Below are 24901 nucleotides of genomic sequence, written 5' to 3'. Positions count from 1 at the left end.
CCTCTGTGACGTGAGACTATGCTGAAGGTATGTAATTACAGTAACTGTAATCACGATAGCTGTAATGGGGGAAGATATAATGCTTTTACTTAAAAAATACTGGCAATTTGTGGGATAGCTGTGAGGTTTTTTTTTTTAATTTCCTAAATGCTTGATTTTCCTCTTATTTTTACTAATGGGCCCCCAACGGTCTAAAGAAAGGGAACAATGTAATAGATATGGGCGAGTGGTCAAAGGCTTTGTTCAAATGCCCTCGGTGTGAAGATGCGGTCTCTGATTGAGATTTGTGAATTAGCTAAGGGAGAGAAAAGCATGCTAGAAGAAAATGATCAAGGTATTTCTTTTTGAAATTCAACCTTAATATCTCTCTGATAAATTTAAGTGCATAAATTTAAGTGACTGAGGCACGATGGTGAGAAAAGGTCTACAAGGGCTTCAAACTTTTGTGAGAAAAGAGAAACTTGTTGGCAACCTGGCTCAACATCAAGATTTCAGAATCGTTGAAGAATTTCTGGTTCTGCACATTGAAGGTCCTTGGGGATCAAGCCTGAATATGTGGGCTTAAAATAAGAGCAGTAACTCAGGGAGACCCAGCATGGAGGAGAGCTGTGTTGTTCCAACAGGAACATGATCACAGCATTGGATAGGCATGTGGCATTGAGAAAGCAGTGGTACCCAAGCAGCCTGCTTGGATAACTGGTCAATCGTTTCTCTCCCTTGCTGGCACTGGGGGGCAGGAAGCTGAGTCTTAGTCTCAGTCTGATCCCAAGGAAGAGTGGGGCATAGAAGAAGTCTCAAAATTATCGGAAGTCTGTGTAAAGAGTCTGCATATTAAGACTTATATGCCAAATATTTACCCCTCAAATTGATAAAGTGAATAAGCCACTTATATTTTTAAAAAGTAAATAAAATATTAAGTAGTATCTTGCAATTGTGGTTTTCAATACTTACCAAGTCTAAAATCTTAATGAAATAAAAACCTGTAGGTAGTTTGACTTGAAGAGTTGTTCCATATGCATCATCTCCAGCATTAAACAAGGACACATTCAACATTAATGTCTTCATACTTCCAACAGCAAGATAGGTTTTATTTTCATGTGGCCTAAAAGTTAAGTAATATTATTTAGTACAAGCTTCAGAAATAAAAACCCAATCTTCTCATATATACAGCATTGAACCCAAACATAAAATATTAATTTAGAAAGTATCTATGGGGATAACTCTATGAAAGTAGATACAAATCCATGTTAAAAAGAACACTTAAATTCCCATGTTTCAGATAAACTCATTCATCTATCACACCCCCAAATTTTTATTTTTAATGAGTAATATTTAAATGACTCTCTTCTTTGGTTTACTTGTTTTCCGTTTAAATTTTTGCTTCTTGATTTTAGCATATTTTCCTCACTGTTTTGCAATGCTTTTCTAAAGGAAAGCAATTGTTTCTTTTCTTTCTTTCACATCCTTGAATAGATGTTAAACTAACTGCTTCCCAATCCAAAGGGAGAAAATGGAGGGAACTGGAAGAAAAGGAGAATTAGAGAATGGAAGGAATGTTTTGCTGGAAATAAGCAAAGCTTGGGAAAGAATATTATGCCTAGCAAGTGGATGACTTTGGAATCTGTTGGGTAGAAACTTGCTTCTGACAAAGGCTGAACCAATAACTACCAATAACTAGGCCAAGAGATTGCAGAAATGCTTCACCATCCTGAAAATTGTAAAGAACAGATTGCTGCAAATCCAGAAATGTGAGTGAGTTGAAGTTCTGGCTCTGTCACTAGATCTCCTAAGGGTAGGTCATTTAGCATTTGTTAGCCTGAGTTACACCATCTGTAATAATAATAGTAATGATGATGATGATGTTACTACTCCATGAAGACTTGTGTCATTCACATTCCATGACATATTCAGAGCAACACTTTTTTAAATGTGAGGATTCTATTCTGGAGAAGCTCAATCTCTGGAATTACTAAGCAAAGATCTTAAATCAACTCATTTAAATAGGATTAATGAAGTAAAGGGAAATATGGACAAAGAACTAAAGGAAATCAGGAAAACAATGTATAAACAAAATGAGAATTTCAATAAGAAGACAGAAATTACAATAAAGAACCAAATGGAAATTCTGGAGCTAAAAGGTATAGTAACTGAAATGAAAAATTCAATACGGTGGTTCAACAGTAGATTGGAGGAGGCAAAAGAAGGATCAGACAATTGAAATTGTCAAGTCTGAAGGACAGAAAGCAAAAAAAAATGAAAAAGAGTGAACAAAGTCCAAGGATCCCATGGACACCATCAAGTTGTACCAATATACACATCACAGGAGTCGCAGAAGGAGAAGCGAGAGATAAAGGAACAGAAGAGATACTTGAAAAAATAATCGTTGAAAACTTCCCAAATGTGATGAAAGACACAAATAAATGAATCCAAGATGTTCAACAAAGGGCAAGCAGGATAAATCCAAAGATACATATCCTGGGACAAACTACTATCATCATGTCAATTGCCAGGATAAAGACAGAATACAGAATCTTTTTTTTTTAATTGTAAATTTAAAAAAATAAATGACAACAAAGACAAACATTCTTAACATATGATCATTCCATTCTACATCTATAATCGGTATTTAACAATACCATCACATAGTTGCATATTCATCATCATGACCATTTCTTAGTACATTTGCATCAATTCAGAAAAAGAAATAAAAAGACAACAGAAAAAATTCATACATACCATACCCCTTTTCCTTCCCTTTCTTTTTTTAATTTACTTATTTTTTATTTATGATACATAACCACATTCAAACACAACATTCTTATCATATGATCATTCCATTCTTGTTATATATGCAATAACTCACACTATCATCATAGTTGTATATTCATTATCATGATCGTTTCCTAGAACATCTTCATCAATTCAGAAAAAAGCAATAAAAAGAAGACAGAAAAAAATTCATACATACCATACTCCTTACCCCTCCCCTTCACTGGTCACCAGCATTTCAATCTACTAAATTTATTTTAACATTTGTTCCCCCTATTATTTATTTTTAATCCATATGTTTTACTTAAAGACAGAATCTTAAAAACAGCAAGAGAGAAATGGCATATCCTATTTAAGGGATCCTTTATCTGATTTCTCCATAGAAAGCATGGAGGCCAGAAGGCAGTGAGAAGGCATTTTAAAAGTGCAGAAAGAAAAAAGACATCATCCAAGATTAATATAAGTAGTAAGACATTTCTGGACAAACCAAAGCTGAGGTAGTTCATCATCATTAAACATGTCTTACAGGAAATGCTAACGGGAGTCTGTGTTGAAAGACAAGACACTAGAGAGTAACTCAAAATTGCAAGAAAAAACAACATCCTCAGGTGTAAGTAGCTACAAATTACCTTTTTATCAGTGGATATCAGGGACAAATGTCAATGCTGGTATTATTGCATTTTTTTCATTTCTAAGGGTGTCTTTTACTTCTTATATGGCTTCATATTCAAAGGCACACACACAAAAAAAACATCATAGACCTTTATTACTGGGCACAGAATGCATAAAGATGTAATTTTGCAGCAGGAACAATAAAGGGGAGGGATAAAGAGATATAGAGCAGAGTATGCATAGGCTATTGAAGTCAAGTTGGTATCAACAGAAACTAAATGATAGTACATTTTGGATGCTAAATTAATCTCCACAGTAACCATGAAGAAAATATGTAAAGCATCTACACAAAAGGAAATGGGAAATGATTCAAAATGGCTCATCATAACAGAGCATCTAAACAAAAAATGAAAGCAGTAATAGAGGATTGGAGGGGCAAAAAATTATGAGACCTAAAAACACAATAAGCAAAACAGTAGAAGAAAATCTTGCCATCTTCATAATTGTGTTAAATGTAAATGGATTAAACACTCCTATCAAAAAGCAAAGGTTGGTAAAGTGGATAAAGAAACACGACCAACTCCATGCTGTTTATAAAAGACTCATTTTAGATCCAACGATACAAAAAGGGTGAAAGTAAAAGGATGGAAAAAATATTTCATGCAAATAATAACCAAAAGAGAGCTGGGTGGCTATATAAATATCAGACAAAATAGACTTTAAGACAAAAACCGATTCAAGAGATAAAAGAACGGTATTAAATATGGACAAGAGGGTCAATTCAAACAAGAAGATTAAACAATTATAAACAGTATGTACCTAATGATAGGGACCCAAAATATATGAAGCAAACATTGACAAACTGGAGGGAGAAATAAAAATTCTACAATAATAGTTGGAGATTTCAATATATCACTTCCAGTACTGGATAGAGAATTTAGAAAGAAGATCAACAAAGAAAGGGAGGACATGAGCAACACTATAAACCAACAAGATCTAACAGATATACAGAGAACACTTCATCCAAAAACAGCAGATTACACATTCTTTTCTAGTGTACACATCATTCTCTAAGATGCACCACATGTTAGGGCATAAAATAAGTCTGAATAAATTTTAAAATATTAAAATTATACTAAGTAACTTATATGACCACAATGGAATGAAGCTAGGGATCAGTAACAGATAGAAACTGGTAAATCATAAATATATGAAAATTAAAAACATGCTAGCAAACAATCAATGCACAAATATGAAATGGCAAAGGAAATCAGAAAATAGAAACAAAGGAAAATGAAGGCATAGCATACCAATACTCATGAAATCAGTAAAGGCAGTGCTCAGAAGGAAATTAATAGCTATGAAAATCTATATTAAAAGAAGAAATATTTCAAATTAATAACCTAACTTCACATCTTGAGGAACTACGAAATGAGCAAACTAAATCCAAAGTTAGTAGGAGCAAAGAAATAAGAGTCGAGTGCAGTAAATGAAACAGAGAATAGGGGGTGGGCCACGGGGGCTTAGTAGGCAGAATTCTCACCTGCCATGCCGGAGACCCAGGTTCAACTCCTGGTGCCTGCCCATGTAAAAAAAAAAAAAAAAAAAAAAAGGAATAGAGAATAGGGAAACATTTGAGAGAACAAAACAAAAAGTTGGTTCTTTGAAAAAAAGAAATAAATTGAGAAACCTATAGCCAGACTGACAAAAAGGAAAAAAAGACACAAACAAAAACCAGAAATGAAAATGGTAACATCACTACTGATCTTCCAGAAATATAAAGGATAAGAGAATACTATGAACAATTGTATGCCAACAAATTACATAATCTAGACAAAATGGAAAAATTCCTAGAAATACACAAATTACCTAAACTGACTCAAGAAGAAACAGAAAACCTCAACAAACCTATAAAGAGATTGAATTAATAATCAAAACCTTCCCCTAGAGAAAATTACAGGACCAAACTGCATAAATGGTTAATTCTACCAAATGTTTAAAGTATAATTGACATCAATCTTTCTAAAACTCCCAAAGCCTGCAAGAGGAGTGGATACTTCCTAATTCATGCTCTGAGGCCAGCATTACCCTGATATCAAAGCTAGTAAATATATCACAAGACAAGGGAATAACAGACCAATTTCCCTTATGAATATAGATAACAAAATCCTAGCAAACAGAATCCAACAGCACATTAAAAGAGACAGCAGTTTTGACAACGTGCAAATATTGCATTATGGGGATTTCCAGAATGCTTTTGGAGAAAGAAAAGTGTTACTTTACTCTTTTTAGGAGAAATGTAGTAAGGAGTGAAGGGGATTAGCAATGTGTTTATAGCACATTATTTACAATTGCAAAGAGATGGAAACAGCCAAAATGTCCATCAACAGACGAGTGGCTAAACAAACTGTGTTATATACATACGACGGAATATTATGCAGCTCTAAGACAGAATAAACTTATGAAGCATGTAATAACATGGATGGACCTAGAGAACATTATGCTGAGTGAGACTAGCCAAAAACTAAAGGACAAATACTGTATGGTCTCACTGATGTGAACCGACATTAGTGAATAAACTTGGAATATGTCATTGGTAACAGAGACCATCAGGAGATAGAAATAGGGTAAGATAAGGGGTAATTGGAGCTGAAGGGATACAGACTGTGCAACAGCACTGGATACAAAAACTCAGAAATGGACAGCACAATACTACCTAATTGTAATGTAATTATGTTAAAACATTGAATGAAGCTGCATGTGAGGTATAGGTTTTGTTTTTGTTTTTGTTTTTGTTTTCTCTCTCTATTATTGTTTTATTTCTTATTCTGTTGTCTTTTTATTTCTTTTTCTAAATCGATACAAATGTACTAAGAAATGATGAATATGCAACTATGTGATGATATTAAGAATTACTGATTGTATATGTAGAATGGAATGATTTCTAAATGTTTTGTTAGTTAAGAAAGTAAACATATACTACTTCACATCCAAGTGATCTGAACCTGACTCACCTGACTTAACGTTGTAGTGGCAATACACTTATTTAAATAACCAATAAATTAACATCATGGTCACATGACCACTGCTATAACAGTAAGGAAAGGGACATACAGTTTTTGAGAAGGAAATTATTAATTCTTACAAATCTCAGAATGTGCAAACAAAATAGATTTTGGACAGCTATAACTCTAAGAAAATGGATGGTATATGATACTTAAAAATCTTCCCTTATGAATTTTCCCCTTTAAACCTAATTATCAAAGCATGATATATATTCAAGAAAAGGAAGATATGAGTGTAAAGCATGATGAATTTTTACAGACTGAGTATACCTGAGAAACCAGCACGCAGAACAAGAAAAGAATAGTATCAGTACTATAGAAATAACCCGTGAGCTTCCTTCCTTCTGGTTGCTGTTTTCACTCGCTATCTTGATTTTCACTAGTCTAGACTGGTTCTGTCCAGTTTTACTTTTTATATAAATGAACTCATCCAATAATCTTTGGATACATGCTTTTGTGTGTATGGCTTCTTTAACCCCAAATTATTTTTCAGCTTATCTGTATTTGTGCATGTAGTTGTACATTGCTTATTCTCATCTGTACATATATATTCTACTTTGTGATTATACCACATTTTATTTATCTGCTCAACTATTGATGGGAATCTGGGTAGCTACTAATTTAGGGCTATTATAAATTGTCCTTTGGCGAATACATATATGGACTTCTGTTGTATCTGTGAAGATGATTATGAGTTCTTAACCCAGAATTAATTCCCTAAAAGGTCTTAATCCTGGCTGATTTAATTAACCTGCTTAAGTTATACTAACAAAGTGTATTAAAATAAGAAAATATACTACAAGGAAATATACTTTTTAATAACAAAAAAAAATGAAGATGCACTGCAGAACTGAAATGTAGAGAGCATGCACACTGTAGAGGTGGAGTGTAAACTACTGCCTACAGATGAAATTTAGACCTCTGCCTGTATTTGTAAATAAAGCTTTATAGGAACACAGTCATGCTTCTTTGTTACTATAATGCCAGTGTTCAGTAGCTGACACAGAGACTCTGGCCTGCAAAGTCCAAAATATTGATCTGCCCCTACATGGATAAAGTTTGCTGACTCCTGCCACAGAGCAATTAGAGAAGCCTAAGCGTTAGAGAAAACTATCCACCAGTCCTATTCACTCCTCGGCAGAACTGGATTTATGGAGGAGAAAGGAATGAAGACTATTTCCGCATGTAGCATTTCTAACTTCTGATCCTTTATTGGAGAGTTTGTTGGAACCTGTAATAGCTAGCAAAACAGTAATTCTAAACGACGGTACAAATTCAGGGTGGGGGAACTTGACTAAGTGGCAGTGTGTTTTATCTCCCAACATTCTACGAAATGGCTGGTTTCCTCATTCCTGTATTGTAAACCTTTGGGTTACATAAGTAAGCATCTGCTTGGTAGCACTGTGTCAAATGGGAGAGAGGAAATGTGCGTGAACAAGGCTGTCCTACATTCCCCCTACTGTTTTGTAATCATGTTACAACTAAAGGAACCTAAGAGATTCTAAAAGTAAACTTCAGCTTGACATTAAAGTTTAATTAAGACTTGTGGAAAAGCTGCCTAGAAATAGACATTTATAAAATATTCTGGCTTGTAACCAAAGCATTAGTCACTGAACACCTTTGGGAAAAAAGTTGGCACTTAGACAAGCAACAGAAGGTGAAAGCACCGCATAAACAGCTAGGTTCCAAGACAACAGCAAATTAAAGTGAAGCACAATGTTCACATTTCAGCAACCAGACTCCTGGTTTATTTTCCATTTGCAACCTTTTTTACCACATTATCATAATTACGATTCTGCTCCTTTCTGATATACATCTTACTGTTTCTTGATTCATTAACGTGCCCTCAGAAGGATGCCCACCAGCGTTCTCTGTGAGACATAATAAAGGACCAGGTGCACATCTGGAAAAGCGACAAGGCTGAGCCAGAGCTTTCCGGGGAATCATAGTTCATTCTTCATTAAGACATGCACATGCAGACTTGAAATTTACAAAGCAGCCCAGAATCCATGCAATTTAAACAAATCAAGGTACTGTGTAATACGGAATCATAATTTAAGTGAAGAAGGGAAAACAGAATGATGTACTTTAGGATTCCTGTCTTTGATTTTCCTCAGTGAATGATACACCTTCATTTTGCAAGAAACGTTCCCCAATTTGTTGAATATTGTACGTCTTTTCCTCAACAAAAAGAATTAGTGCTTCATAGCTAACTCACTTTTAAATCAAGATGCTAGAACACATCATATAAAGTAAACTGTTATCACAACTTTACTGTATCAAGGCACACAGCTCATTTGTTTGCCAAAAAAATAAGTCTGCAGCCATGACCTAAAGGCACAAGTAAAATTTTATCTTCCCCTTTCCCACTGATCTCAGGAAAAACGAAAATTGTGAAAATTTAGGACTATTTCATTGAGTAACGCCAAACTCAGTGACATCAAGGGGAGAATGGCAGAACATGGGTGAGAACATTGAAGTAGTAATTAGTGTGTTTCAGTTGTACAAAGCATATGCATCATCATTCTGAAATCTTATGAAATCGTGAAGCAAATATTCCTATTATCTCCATTTTAAAAATGGACAATTTCATTATGCTAGCTCTTTTGGTGGTCAAAAGCATAGTGGCAGATGTTGCTTACTGTCTAGCCAACAGTAATTTTCCTTTTTAGCTGTTAACAGAATCCTGGATTATTCAGGTAGCAGACAGCATTCCCTTTACACACAAGACATGCCCTTCAGCTTCAAGGAATGCATCTTGATCAATCTAATATAATCAAGATGACCCTGACTCCCCTTTAATCATGACAGTTTTAGGGGTAAGCATGTGACACAGTTAATGAGATATAAGAAATCTGCTAAAGCACTTTCCCTTCATGAAAAGAAAGCCCAAGAAGACAAAGCATCTCGCTCTTGCCCTATTTTGTTTTGTGTTTGGAACCTTGGTGCTACTGCAGCCATCTTGTGGCCATGAGGCAAAGGCCAAGAGAAATGCAAGACAACCATCAATGGCCAGATCTTGCTGAGCCCTTACACCAAACATGTAACTACCTCTTCCAAACTGCTTATTATGTAAAATAATAAAATTTCTTTGATTGTTTAAGTCACTAGTAGTTATACATTCTTTTGCTAGCACCTAAAAGCTTTCCTAACTGATATGAAAGCAATTGTTTGGGGAAAGTCTACATCACTTATCCTAGAAGCATAACCGAAATACAGATGAGAAGTAGTGTCATTTGTATCACTAATCTATATTCAAGATTTGATTTTAAAAGCCTTGTCTGATGGCTAACACCAGCTATTATATGTGTATCTTGATAAATTCATATTTGTAATTTATTTTGCTGAGGAAATCCATTTAAATGAGGTTGATTGTCCTGAGAATTTAGACATATAGGAGGAAGCCTCAACTTAATGAAAACATGAGACAGAGCACATAAGCACTGGTTAGTGTACTGTTGGCAGTCTATTATAGTGGATTCCAGAAGCTCATGTTCTTTACTAAGTAAATGCATTTACCTATAACAGGTGTATAGCTCTGGGACACATAAATGCCATTAATGCCAGGGGATTTATAGTCCTGAGAATGCAAAGAACATATGGTCACAATTTGCTACAGGTACTGAGAAGGGGAGAAGACAACTATGTGAGAGAAGCAGATTTTTCTGTGGTAAAGCATAATACACTAAAAATGCAAAGTAGTTTGTCTGTGGGTCTAAAAATCAATTATAAGAGTTTTTGCTTGAAAATTCCTCAAATAAATTATCATTTACTAAGCAGAAATAGCCTGTGACTTTCCAAAGTGACACAAAAAGTATCGTACTCACTACTTTTGCTAGCATTCAAACCACTTCAAACCCTATAAAACTGAAAACTATTGACCCAGACAACAGCTTTCTCAGGACATAATGAAACAAACTCTGCACAAATAACCAGTGCATCTCTATTTAGAATTCATTGGCTATATTTCCTTTCATAACCAAGTTAAAAAAAATGCCTTGTGATCTATAAAGAGTTTAATTATAATGTATCAAAAATAACTTCTATTGAATCGTCACATGTACCAAGCTTTGTGCTATGCACTATACCTGCATTATGATCTTTAAAACAACCTTCCAGAGTTTGGTAATATTATTTTACCTGCTTACCAACAGGAAAAAGGTATAGAGAAGTTAAAGGCTTCTCTGCACAGATCATTCAGCAAGTCTATGGCAGATGAATGATTGGTTTGACTTCAAATCTGAAGCTCTCAACCATCACAATGCTGGTTCGTGGATTTTAGTGTGATAAAAATCACCTAAAGCCCTGCTAATAGTGAAGGTTTCTATCCTGGTCCCCAGAGATTCTGACTTGGACGTTCTGGGGCTCAGAATCTGCCTTTCTACTGTGCATTCCAGATGCTTCTCATAAAAGTGTCCCAGAGACCACACTGCCTTACACTCTGATGATTTGCCATTTAAAATCGGAATGAGCTTGACATTTCGACAACAAGAAATGTTATCCCTACAAAGTGAAAATGCAAAGTAGATATATTGTAAGAAAATATGTAATGGATAAAAACTAACAATTCAATTAATAATTCAATAAGATACAGTTCATTTTTCAGGTAGGAAACATTCTTAGTGCTATTTTCAGATAAATGTTAATATCCCCCTTTTCTCACCAGCTAAAGAGAGATCGAAAAAACTCAGAGATGACAAAGGACACAGCAGGAGTGTCCAATTTAAGAAAATGAAAATGTAACTGTAGCTTAGAAAAGCTTTTCCATACACAATTCTTCTTATTAAAGGCCCACGAAGGCAAAAACATCAAGAAAACTAAACACATTAGGGAGAAAATAAATATATAAATGAGAAGGTTATAAATTATTCAGCTAATAAATGAACAAAGGCACCACACAGTATAAAGTACTCAGAGCTCATTGTTTTTGGAGTATCTGAGCAGCCAATCTGGATAATGTAGGTATAAAGCCCAATTATCAATCAAATAGGTTAGGGCTTCTTGGCCCTGAGAATGGATGCTCAAGGCTATATTGGCCTTGCCTAAGTGAAAATAATTAATTTATTCTCTGCCATATGTGATCTCACCTCAGCAGGACACTCAGCACTCTTTGCCAACCTTTTTACTCATTCTTAGTTGAATCCTGTCTTATAACAGCTATTCTGAATATTTTCCTATTCCATTAAAGTTCCCAAACCATCCTCTAAGCTCTCACTTTCCATATGTGAGCCTGCTTTGTACCCCAGCCATCCATGAATTCCCTTCTTTCCACATTGAAATTTCTTTTAATGTCATCTTTTCATAGCATTTTCTCTCAATATAAGGAGAATTCTAACTTCTTTCTAAGGCTAACTCCACCTGTGAACCATCACACGCCATCTCCTTCAGGCCTCCTCTCCTTCCCAGCAAACATGCATTAGTGGCCTGCAGCATTCTAGGCACCGGGGCAGGCACTGGCAGGACACAGATGCCCTGAATCAGCTTACAGGATAACGGTGGTGATCACAATTACAACTGGACCAGGGGCGCAGGAGGACTTAGGTTTACAAAGCTAGAAAAGAGAGGGCTTCACCTAGGAGATTGCTGAAATTTACAGGATGAATAAAGGCTTATGAGTAGATAGGTGGGAGAAGTGAAAAGATATGGAGGCACAGGATGGCATAATACGACCAAGGAACTATAAATATTCTGCCATCAACGAAAGAAAGCTCTGGGGAATTGGTGAGAAAAAGTACTGAGGAATTTGTATTTTAAGGCTACGAGGAGCCACCAAAGCGCTGTAGGAAATGTTTGAAAGCTCACTCTGGAAATACTGCGGTAGAAGAATTAGAATAACACCACATCAGAGGCCAGGAGCCCAGAAGGTAGGAAAGCTTAGAGATCCAGGAAGGATACTGAATGCCTGATTTGCCGCAATGGTTGTAGAGATAGAGAAGAATGATATAAATATATATACATATATATATATATATATTTATATATCGTAGAATGATTGGATTTAGTAATTTACTGGCTGACAAGGTGACAAGCGTGAGAAAAAGAGAAGTATCTAGGTTCAGTCCAAGGTTTCTAGCTTTGGTAACGAAATCCCTGTCCTTTGTGGATAATAACTGGACAGGGGGATCCGTGGAACATCCAGGAGACATGTCTGCTAGGGAACTGGATACGGGAAATTCAGAGGTAGTGAGAGAAAGGTGTGAGAGTCCAAGTAGAGGGTGAACAGAGTCTCCTGTATTTACATAGAAAGTTTCTCTATTTTTCCTGCCTTTGATCCCTACTCTTGCTTACGCCTCCCTATGACCAAACAAATAACATTTGTTAAATACATAAAAAGCAACCTCATTTCATAAATTAAAAAAAGCCTTCTACTGAGCCTCCTTGTCCCAGTGTACCCTTCATCCTTTAATCACCATAATCCTTTACTACCCCTACTTCATCTCCAGTCTTTAAACCCTTGTCATTTGGCTACTATTAAATAGAAATTTCTATTTTAAAATTTGCCAGTGACATCCTTTTTTCCCCAACCAGTCACATTTTAAATGCCAACTCTCATGACTTTTCCTCAAACACTGTGCTATTTGAACTCTCTGCAAAAGTTTATAATACTGATCCCCTCTTTTCATATTCCCCGATGGCTACTTCAATGTGAACTGGGTTTTACTCTTAGCTCTCTGAGCATACTTTTACGGTCTCTTACAGTGACTCCCTATTCTCTTTAAGTTCTTTATATACAATTGTCTCCTAAGAGACAATTCTTTAGATTTTAATTTTAAGGAACTAAAAGAAACTTTAATTCTTATCTCTGTGGAACCCACATTTCTAGCCTCCTGGCATTCTCACAAGCCAATAATGTATAGAAGACAATAATGTATATATAATAATGTATAATCAATAACGTACAGATTTCCAAGCGAAGAACTGCATACAAACGACCCTAAATCTGACCTAATACAAATGAAACTTGCTTCCTTTATATCCTTACATTTCAAAATGATTTTTTCCATTTCCTGTACTTCCCAGATAACCCCCTCCCCTCTTTCACATCCCATATATGGGTCAGCCCTCAACCTGAAGTGAAGAGTCCATCTTTCCAGTTCTTATTTTCTTTCACCTGCTCTCTCATTATGTGAAACAACTTCAATATAAATATCTAGACATGATACAAAATTACAGTGGGTTTATTTCTCATCATAAAATAATAACATCAACCAACATTTATATAATACTTTCTATCTGCTCAGCATTATTCTAAGCATTTTACATACATTTCCTTTTTACTCTCCTTCCCCTTCTTTGAATTTAGAAGAGCATGATGGTTTATTCCTCTTTAAAGTTTGGCATACATTTTTTAGGGTTTTTTTGTTGTTATATCAGTCTTAATTATACAACCACTTTTCTGGGTGATATAAAGCTAAGCATTGTATAATGAAAGTTAGCTCATGTGCCATTAAAACCCCATTAAGAGTCACTTAAATATCTAAAACATAACTACAATTATGATACTATAGCTCAAGGCAAATGAAATCCTGAAATATCTTCTGAGTTTTAAGAAAAGAGGAAAGCATGCTCCATTTAGCCTTGGTACGCAGTCTCATTCTTTGAGTAACAGGTGTTTCTTTAACATGTGCATATATACTTACTAAGAGCTTTTGAACTCTCTAAATAGAATAGTATTCTTTTTTAGTTATTTAAGTACTGACAGACCCAAAGGTATACTCCTTAGTCCCACTTCTTACTGGGACCAACACACATCCATTCCCTCAATCATAATGAATAACAGAGAATGTATTATACTTACTTCAAAAATCCAATCTTCGCAGAAACATGTAAATCAGCTGAACAATTTTCATGAGAACAAAACCTTGCAAAGTTGATCTGAAAATAAAATATGACAATATTTTTTTCTTTTACTTCAATCAGATATATTTCTACACTTTTTAAAAGGATAGTACATCTGCAATGCATGAGGAAACTGATACTAGAATATCAAATTCATAACACACTATCTTTTTTGAAAAGTTCAATTTGAGAATTAGTCAGTAGATTCAAATGACAAGTAATTTCAGGGCTAAAGGGATTAAGTTCCTCCAATAAGTAAATGTAGAGTCTAAATTTGTTAAAGGAAATAAGGTTTAACAAAAGAGTTAAAGGCATTACACAGATCATTGTAGAATATGAGTGTGGTCTCAATTTTTCCCTCTCTTCCCAACAAAACATATCTTTTCTTGTATAACAATTGTGAAAACAGTTTATTCAAATTTTAGTAGTAACCTATATAAGGGTCTAACAACTTAGACTGCCAAGATGTTCATCAAATTCATTTTAATTTTCGGGTGCTGCAGTTTGATCCCACCTTTTACACAAAAGCAAAACATTCATTAAATTTTGGCAGATGGCAAGACAGTGACTTTATATTCATTGAAAATGAAAACCAGAAATGTGAATTTGACGACTCATGGAATAAAATTAAATGGCAATCTATTATAAGAGTTCTGGAATTTATTTTTTCCGAGCATTTTAACAGGACCCAGAGATACCACAAGCTACGTGGAAAGGCCTGAGGTATAAGCTAGACAAAAGGAAATGCAGAAAGGGTAAACGGAAAGGAAAATGAGAGCAATAGGTAAAAGAGGGAGAGATACAGAACAGAAAGAGATTGAGCAAGTCGCAAAATTGGGAGATACTGTCAATGAAATTGAAATAATTTGGAATATTTTTTTAAAAAGCAGTTTACCGGTTAGAATGCAGGATATTTTAAAATGCAATTAATCCTGGCATCTGGCTGAAAAGCATATTATGAAATTAAAAAACAGAAACTGTCAATAGCTTGTCAGAAATAGACTGCCTGTATGTGGAGTTGCAGAAGAGGAAAGAACAAATCTTTCATTAAATGTTCAAATAAATATACTTTTCTCTGCCACTCTTATTTGTAAAGCAGGTTATTCTGAGAATCAAAATGTCCATCACTGTAATAGAACTACAAATCACTAAGGTTTTAGTTTGTATTCTTGTAGCATTGAGATTTTCATTATTAAAGACATGTAACAAAGAGTTGGTATTGAAAAGTGAATGAACAGAAGAGTAGAAAAATGGATTTACATGAACATTTTCATATAATGATGAACAGCAATTCTGCTCCTGTATGAATTTCCTTTGATGTATAATATTCTAGACAATGAGACTCGTAAAATCAAATACCTAAAAATGTCTTAAGTGATGTCTGGGCATGATATAAACTAGATCTTTTAATGTTCCTTTCATCTTGCATCAGTGTGACATTAGCATACATCTTAACAAATGCTTTTATCCTGCCCACACTCATCCTGTCTTTGCAGGGTCACTGACGGTCCCTGACTGCCATGACTGTGCCTTCACACTGTGGGACAGTAGAGCTCTCAACCAACCGGACTCCTGGGAGTAAATATACTGTCAATGAAATTGAAATAATTTGGAATAATTTTTTGAAAAGCAGTTTAGTGGTTAGAATGCAGGATATATTTTAAAATGCAATTAATCCTGGCATCTGGCTGAAAAGCATATTATGAAATTAAAAAAGAGAAACTGTTGTGCAGCATCAATCCATATGTTTAAAACTGTGTAAAAAAACCAGCAAGGGAATGAGACTGACAAGACATGAGGGAATCCATGAGTAGGATAAGTTGGAGGAGACTAAATGAGTGAGGAATAGACAGAAAATGAGACAGAGAAAGAGAGACAGATCACACGTGATGACACTGAGTAACTAACTCAGGAATGCAACTTACTTTCATTATGATTTCTCTCTAGTAATAAATTTTCTTCACTGGCAAGGCATTGAGGAGAGAAAATTAACATTTTATATATATTAGAAACTACCACTATATTTAAAAATATTCAGTTCAATATCCTAAAGGGAATAAAAAAATAAAGAAAAATGGAAAACAATATGTACTATAAATATGTTTTAGAATGAAAATAATTCATAATTATGCCATATTTTAAAAAATTATCTAGTTCTATATCAAACAGTGCTTTGAAAAAAGGAAAATAGTCCAACCATTTTTTTAATCATGTCTTTTTCTTTCTTCTGTTGAAGAATTGGCTGAAGTGGTGGGAACTCCTCTGTACTTCGTTTACTGAGAACATGATGCCCAAGGTGGTAAGCAGCTTCAATCTGAATCGGAGTGAGGATGTCCCTCACATCTTTCTAAGGAAATTTAAACGTGTCTTAATTAATAAAAATAAGCATATACATAAATCAAAATATAAAACACCTCCGTTTATGCATAAGGCCAAAAACAACACACGGAAGGCAAAACAAATTCTGTCTGTTTTTAAAATTCTGAATGTGTACACATTTTCCCATTTAAAAAGTTTTCATTCTTCTTAGGAAAAACAAAGTATAAATAATGAAAACCTGTAACAATCCAATAGTTGTTAGAAAAGTCCTCATTCAAGCATATATTTCCATATATTTTTTCTATACATACTTTTCTTGACATTATAGCATAAACATTACATTATATACTCGTAAATAATTTCAAAATATTAGTCGATAGTTTATTCTATGTAATGCCTATTTCCTTGTATTATTAGACTAGTCGAAATATGCTATCTTCCAGTTTATTCAACTTTCCTTTTTATATCTCTCAGAAACATTTTGATTTAATATATCTACTATGAAACAAATCCTTTTCTCTATATATTTTTTTTACATGGGCAGGCATCAGGAATCGAACCCAGGTCTTTGGCATGGCAGGCAAGAACTCTGCCAATGAGTCACCACGGTTGCCCACCCTGGGCCTTTTTCCTCTTATATTTTCTAATAGGATATGAAAGTATATAGGAAAATTTTTTTTCTGTATAATTGATTCCATATCTTACTCACTTTATTGAATTTTTGTATTACTTGCTACAGGTTTTATTGAGCTTTAATATTTCACAGAGAAAGAGTTCTTTGCATTATTTATCCATTACACAGGAATTGTAATCCATGAGGAATCCATTCTTCTTGTAAGGTTTTCTTTTAAATTTAATATCTTAAGAATGTTTACACAATCTTTCCTATTTCTAATCTCATATATATGTGGTCAGTCTTATATAATTAGATATCTTTAGTTGATGGTCCTTTGTCCTCAAAGACACAGCTCTTAAACTTATTATGTTGATTGCCAATTTGTACATTTTAATCTTTATTTCTACACAGAGGCATTGTTTTTCTTTACTTGATAATTTCCCATGAACTTAAAAATGATTTTATCTTTTCAGTTGCTTAATCACTGGCTTCCTTATTAAAAGATAATAATACCACATGGCGATCAAAAACTTTTGCTAACATACATATGCACAAACAGTAAAACAACTGACAAAGTAAGTGGGAAAGCATTTGGCATTCAATTAAGGAAGCACTTCAATGGAATAGTACAGATGTTTTAGAGTCTCTAGTCTGTGAAAGAAATACATGGGAGTTAGGTAATATATCAAGCACAGTATCTCTTGGAAAACATTTAACTGAGCTATCCTCGGCAGCAATGACATTTTCCAAGTGTACTAAACAAATCAGAGTTCTTTCCTTTGTTCCTTTTTGGGAAGGGTGCGTTAATAAGATTTTTTTAATAAAGTAATCCATGAAGATTTAGAACAGAGTTCAGGTCACAGTCTAAATAAATTACAGGAAATAAGGCATCATGGAAATCTATAAAACAAGAATTTTAAACACAACAAAAATTAAAGGTAGAAATAATCTCAGGTTTTGGGATGGTAGCTTATAATTAGCAGATATAATCTATCTACATAGGAACTTTTTTAGAAATCTACATAGTTCTCATTCTTCTTAGTATTAGAATTGTTACCATATTGAGAAGTTATTTAACTAATTAGTTACATGTCTTTTCATAATAACAATTGACATTTTTTTTTTTTTTTTTTTTTTGCTTGGGCAGCCACTGGGAATCGAATCTGGGTCTCCAGTATGGCAGGCAAGAACTCTACCACTGAGCCACCATCGCACCGCCCCAACAACTGACTTTAAAAGCTCAGTTCGTCTCTTCTTTACATAAGTCCATTTCAATCTGCAGGTTCTTCTAATTTTAAAAATAGATTCAATAAAGTCCCTTTAACCATTAAATAAAGGGACTCCAATGTTTTCACTTGCGCTAATCATTCTACTTCAAACTGAAATTTTTAGTGAATTCCCCAAAGTAGACCCAAGACATTGTAACTGTCATATCTGCTTGTGAGTAATGTGAGAGAACAAGGTTTCTATCTATCTGTCTATCTATATATATATATATGGATGGTCTGTGGCTTAAACATTACTGTCTGAAAGCAAATAAGGGACAGATTTTCTACAATATTGTCAATTAATAACCCCTGATGGGTTGAAAAAAATTACCCATCAGACAAATTATTGCTGTGCTACTTACCTCTTTGGTACATTTTGGTAAAAATCAATGAAGTAAATTAGTACAGATGTTACATACAACAAAAAGACTATATCTATTCCTGTCTTCATGTAATTATAAACAAAAAGGATGCAATTTTTTTCTCAACATTTTCAACATTATCCACACACACGCATTTATATATGTAGTGATTAAGAGCAAGTGGGATCTGGAGACAGAAAGCATGAGTTAAATCTCGCATCCATCACTATCCATGACGAGTTACTTAACCTACGTCTCAATTACCTCAGCTGAAAATGGGAATGATGATGACAAAGGTAACGATCCCTACACCTCACTATACTGAGGATTACATAATAAGCCTGATACATGTTAAAATCTCAATAGCTGTCAGAATTATAATTATTATGTGTATGCTGCTTCAAAATTGTAGCTGTATCCGGTAGGAGAAGCTCTTGGCACCCTTCTGGCTCCTCTACCCTTCCCCAAAGTCACATGGAGCCAGCTGCTCTTCTGTTGTGGGTCCCAGTCCTGTTCCAGTGGGAGCAAAATAACCCATAGGCCGCACACTTGGGTCCCTGTATGTCAGTGCCAATCCATCTGGAAGGGGCCTGAAAGAATGACCCAGGAAAGACCTCTCTGGCACACCCCTCCTAGAATCTGTCCTCCAGACAGACTAGCCAAGGCAATGTAAGAAACAGCTAAGTCAAAGAAGCCTGGAGCAAGGGCTTACCTGTATTAAGTCATACATTGGAGTAACATGAGAGAGAGAAAGTCTATTTCCTAGGGAAAAGAGGGGACATCCAAATTCCTATGCATGGGGGGTAATTCCTAAGGCTACCAGCAGGCACAAGCCCAGGACAAGCCTTAGGCTCAGAGAAGACAAGGAGAACTTTCTATTCACCTTGGCCTGATCTTCTCATAGGAGGGTTGAATAGAGAGCACTGGCCAATGCAGAGCCAATTTCCAAAGATTATGAAAGGTGTTTTTTTTTGCTTGTTTGATTTTGTTAGCTCCTGGCACTCAGGAAAATTTCTGTCATATCACTAGCTGACTACAAACTTAAGGAGCAGGCAGCTCAGAGACTAAATCCCAGAAGTAACATTTTAAAATATTAAAATGTACACTGTGCAACTAATGATTCTAGGACAATCAAAGAAACAGGAAATGATGGCCCATCCAAAGGGACACGATAAAAATCCAGAAACTATCAACAAAGAAGACCAGATGGGGACATGGTGGACAATGATCCTCAAGGAGATCGAGGAAAATACAGAGAAAGGACTAAAGGTTATCAAGAAAACAATGAATGAACAAAATGAGAATCTCAATAAAGAGAGAAATTTTAAAAAGGAGCTAACCAGAAACACAGGAATTGAAGACCACTATAACTGAAATGAACGATTCCCTAGAGGGAGCTGACAGAAGAAAGAAAGGTGAATTCAAAGACAAGACATTTACATGGTCAGACTGAAGAGAAGATAAAAAGAATTAAAGAAACCAATATATCTTAAGAGAACTACAGGACACCATTAGCATACCAGTATAACCGTCATTAGAGTCCCAGAAGGAGAAGGAAGAGGCAGAAGGAATATTCAAGGAGATAATGCCAGAACACTTTCCACATTTAATGAAAGACATGAACATGCACACCTAAGATGTCAAAAAAACTCCAAACTCAAAGAGAAACATGCACAGAACCACAGTTGTCAAACTAGACCTAACAGACAGATATAGAAACACTTCACCCAAAGCAGTAAATCATACATTCTTCCCTAGTACACTTGAATCATTCTCCAGGATAGACCATTTATTAGGCCACAAAATAATCTCAATAAATTCAAAATGTTGAAATAATACAATGCATTTCCTCCAACCATAATGGAATGAAACAAGAAATCAATAACAGAGGGAGAAGTAGGAAATTCACAAATATGTGGAAATTAAACAATACACTCTTAAACAATCAATAGACCAAAGAAGAAAATACCAGGAAATTTAGGAAATCACTTGTGGCAAATGAAAATGAAAATACGGCATTCCAACATTTGTGGGATGCAGCAAAGATAGCATGGAGAGGGAAATATATAGCTCTAAACGCTTGCTTTATAACGAATGAAGATCTCAAATCAGAGACCTAATCTCACAATGGGAGAATCTATAAAAAGAGCAAACTAAACCAAAAGTGAGAAGGAAGGAAATAAAGAAGATTAGAAGAGAAATAAATGAAGTAGAATAAATTTTTAAAAATAGAATCAACAAAACCAATGGTTGGTTCTTTGGAAAGATTAATAAAATCGGCAAACCTTTGGCTAGACTGAGAAAGAAAAAAAGAAAATGCAAATAAACAAAATCATCATCTTTTCTATGAAAAGAAATGGTATTCTGATACATGTGACAACACAGATGAATCTTGAAGACATCATGTTGAATGAAATAAGACAGACACAAAAGGACATATCGTATGGCCTCTCTGATAAAAATAATTAGAATAAGCAAACTCATCGAGTCAGCAACTAGAATACGGGTTACTAGGCACTGGGATGGGAGTAGGGAGCGAAGGTCTAATCAGTACAGAATTTCTGTCTGGGGTACTGGAACGACTTTGGTAATGGATGGTGATGATGTTAGCTCAACACTGAACATAATGACATCACTAAATTTTATATAAGAATGTGATTAGAAGGGGAAATTTTAGTGATTATACATTACTAGAATAAGAATATTTTTAATTGGCCTGTACAACACAGTGAACCCTAATGTAAACCACAGACTATAGCTAAGAGGACAAGTACAGTCTCCTAATAATTATAAAAAAGGTCCCACACTGATGTAAAATGTTAATAATGGGAGTGAATATATGGGAACTCTGTAGTTTCTGCATGATTTTGCTATAGACCTACAATTTCTCCAATAAAAAAATAGGAAAAAATATAGTTATGTAAGCCAATAAAGGAATTAGTGAAAAACAACTGGAAGAATAAGAAGGAGAAAAAGAACTAGTCTACTAATAAACAATGAACATTAAATAGAAAATGAGCTTTAACAAATATTAGTCTTCTCTTAATTAGATGATATGTGGAAGGTTTAGGCATGAAGATTCAGGCATGATTAAGGCATTTAGTACTCTAGATCTCTAATCACTTTTCCGTTTCTATATGTTGACACTTTTATTAAATTACTTAAGTGATCATCTCGACGTGAAATCTTGACCATATAGGAATGCTGCACATCAAGGCTCAAATCCCAAGTTATCAACTTGCGAAAATGGAACAGCTTGAAGGTTTGAGTATTACAATAGCAAACTTGATTAAATTATTCCCTTAAGTGTAGCAACTAGATAGCCACTGATTTTTCCTCCACATGTCCACTGTTTTAATTCTTCTCAACAAGCTTGCTTTGGCCAAATCATGTGTTATCTAATTCATAATAATTTTCTACAAGATCTTTTCTACATCTGGTGTATATTACTTTCATTACCTTAATTAACTACTAATTATGATTCTCTTGCAATATATAAAATGCACATATTGCATGACCTCATTGATTTGAGACAATTAGAATATGCAAACTCATAGAGTCAGAATCTAGAATAAGGGTTACCAGGGGATAGAGTGGGGATAGGGAATGGAAAGTTAAGGCATCAAATGTACAGGGTTCTTATTTGGAACGAAGGAAATGTTGTGGTAATTGACAGTGATGATGGTAGCCTAACATTGTGAATGCAATTAACAACACTGAAATTCTACATATGCTATATCATTAAAAGGGGAAATGTTGGATTGTATATATGGTACAGAATAAATTTTTTTAAACTCCATGGAACTACACTATACAAACATGAACCCTAAGTTAAACCATGGACTTTAACAGTTCAATTATAAAAATGTGCTATGATCTGTCATAAGGAACGTTCCATACTAATGCAAGGTGTTGGTGGTGGGGTGGTATATGAAAGTAAATGATTTCTCTAATAAAGGAAAAAGAATGTACAAGTATTTTCACAAGAACTGTATTTGACATATATTCACACTTACTTAACTTTAACAACTCCACTTAAGGACATAAGCTATAATATTAAAAATGTCAAGTAACTAAGTATTTGGGATGAAAAAAAGTAGATTTGCTTAACATTTTTCATTTGAATGTGCATGTACTATCTATGTTAAAAATAATGATGATTCCATGCTACATTTTTTGGGAACATTATATAGCATTGGACACCAAGAAGCATAAATATTAGCATATGCCTTGAATTGCACAAAGTCTGCCTTTTTATTCAACCTTCATGGGAATTTGTGTTTAAGGCCAACTTTAGAGTGTAGATGTAGGCCAATGTCCTCCTATTGTATTTCTGTAGTGAAGGAATTTATTTTCAGGGTGGGGACAGACAATATTTACAAAATAATATTGAATAAAAATGCTGCTGAGGTATAATCATATTGAAGATAGCTATTCATGGGTCTGTTGGATGCAAGGAAGGCACTGGGGATGCAAAATTGAACATCAGTAACTAGGTCAGAGCCTATAACCCAATCCACACATATATATGAAGGGTGAATGCCCTGAGCAATGAAGGCCACCTAATGTAGACTTGTAGAGGGGATCACAAAAAGTTTCTTACACAGGAAGATCTTAAGCAAGAAATACAGGTCTGTTTTATATTATATCCCCCCATTGCCAACGTGGGGAATAGATTGAGGAGGGGAGAAGGCAAGACTAGAGGCAGAGATCGGAAACTACGTCTTATGGTTTCTAGTTATGTTATCTAGTAAGCTTGATTTAGGTGGCAGAGAATTGTATCTTCAATTCCCCTCCTTCTTTTCTCCACTACTACACTGAAAATGCTTTTGTCAAGATCACCAAGAGCCTCAGCATTGCTAAATCCAAAGGTCAGTTTCAACCCTTATATAATTTGACCCTGCAGCATCCCCTGGAAATATAGTCACACCTTCTTTGCTGAACTTTATTTACTTCACTTGCAAGATGCCATACCCTCTTCGTATTCTTCCTTACTCAGTGATTGCTCCTTATCTCCTTTGTTGGCCTCCTCTTCTCTACAACCTCTTTAATACCCCAGAGTACAGAGTTTGGCCCTCTTCTCTTCCTATGGTGATTTCAGCCATGTCATCTGACTTTAAAGGCCATCCATATGCTAAAGATGCATTAAATGATATATACCCAGTTCTATGCCTCTCCACAACTGCAGTCGAGTACATATAAATGCTTATCTGACATTTACACTTGATGATAAAACAGGTCTTTCCAGCTCAGAAGATCCACAACTGAACTCCTGAACCGTCCACCCCAAAACTGCTTCTTTGGAATATTTCATCTCAATTGATAAAAACTACATTCTTCTAATTGTTTGGGATAAAGATCTTGAAGTCATTTTGGAGCCTCTCTTTTCTCAAATGCCAGGCATCCAGTCACCAGCAAATGGTGTAGGATCTGCCTTCAAATACCTCCCACCATATGGTCTGCTACACTTTGGATGGAGCCACCATCATCTCTTATCGGGTTTTTGTGATATCTTCTCCTCCCTGTGTCAAACCTTGGATCCCTATTGTCTATTCTCAACATAGCAGCTAGACAGATCCTTTTTATACCTAAATCAGACCAGTCAGATCAGATCATTCCTCTGCTTAAAATTCCCCTTTTCAGGCAGAGAAAACACAAGGGTGCTGTGTGATGAGACTTCTACCCTTTGCTCACTTTCCCAGCCAGTTTCTGCCTTCCAGTTGTAAAACAGCCAGGTATACACTGGGCTGCCTAGGAAGGTCAGTGGCTCAAAAAAGTCAGGCACCCAATTAGCATCAGCATCACCTGGAAACTTGGTAGAAATGCAAATTTTCAGGGTTCTTCCCCCAGAAATATTAAATCTGGATTCTGTGCAGGCCCTAGAAATCTGTATTTTAATGCGCTTTCCAGGAGATTCTGACAGATGCTAAAGGTGAGAATCCCTGCTCTCGACATCCATATGGGTAACTTGCTTAGTTCCTTCAAATCTTTGTCCAAATATCACTTTTAGGACCACTTTGACTATCTTGCTTAAAATTGCATGCTTCGCTC

The 24901-nt window shown here is 35.1% G+C and overlaps 1 protein-coding gene across 2 annotated transcripts in view; it reads right to left on the bottom strand.

The window, feature by feature from the left end:
- ITGA4 (integrin subunit alpha 4) overlaps positions 1-24901 on the bottom strand; it is an 81249-nt gene that overhangs the window by 14660 nt on the left and 41688 nt on the right. For both annotated transcript variants that reach the window (XM_077154362.1, XM_077154360.1), the window contains exons 16-18: positions 16483-16632; positions 14245-14321; positions 952-1102 (exon numbers count right to left, since the gene is read on the bottom strand). In XM_077154362.1, the coding sequence (XP_077010477.1) occupies positions 952-1102; positions 14245-14321; positions 16483-16632 (378 nt within the window). The remainder of the gene's footprint in view (positions 1-951; positions 1103-14244; positions 14322-16482; positions 16633-24901) is intronic.

The sequence above is a fragment of the Tamandua tetradactyla genome, chromosome 3 (assembly GCF_023851605.1).
Source record: "Tamandua tetradactyla isolate mTamTet1 chromosome 3, mTamTet1.pri, whole genome shotgun sequence".
Lineage (NCBI taxonomy): Eukaryota > Metazoa > Chordata > Mammalia > Pilosa > Myrmecophagidae > Tamandua > Tamandua tetradactyla.
The sequence above is the reverse complement of the archived record's forward strand: the minus strand, read 5'-3'. Positions and strand labels throughout refer to the sequence as shown.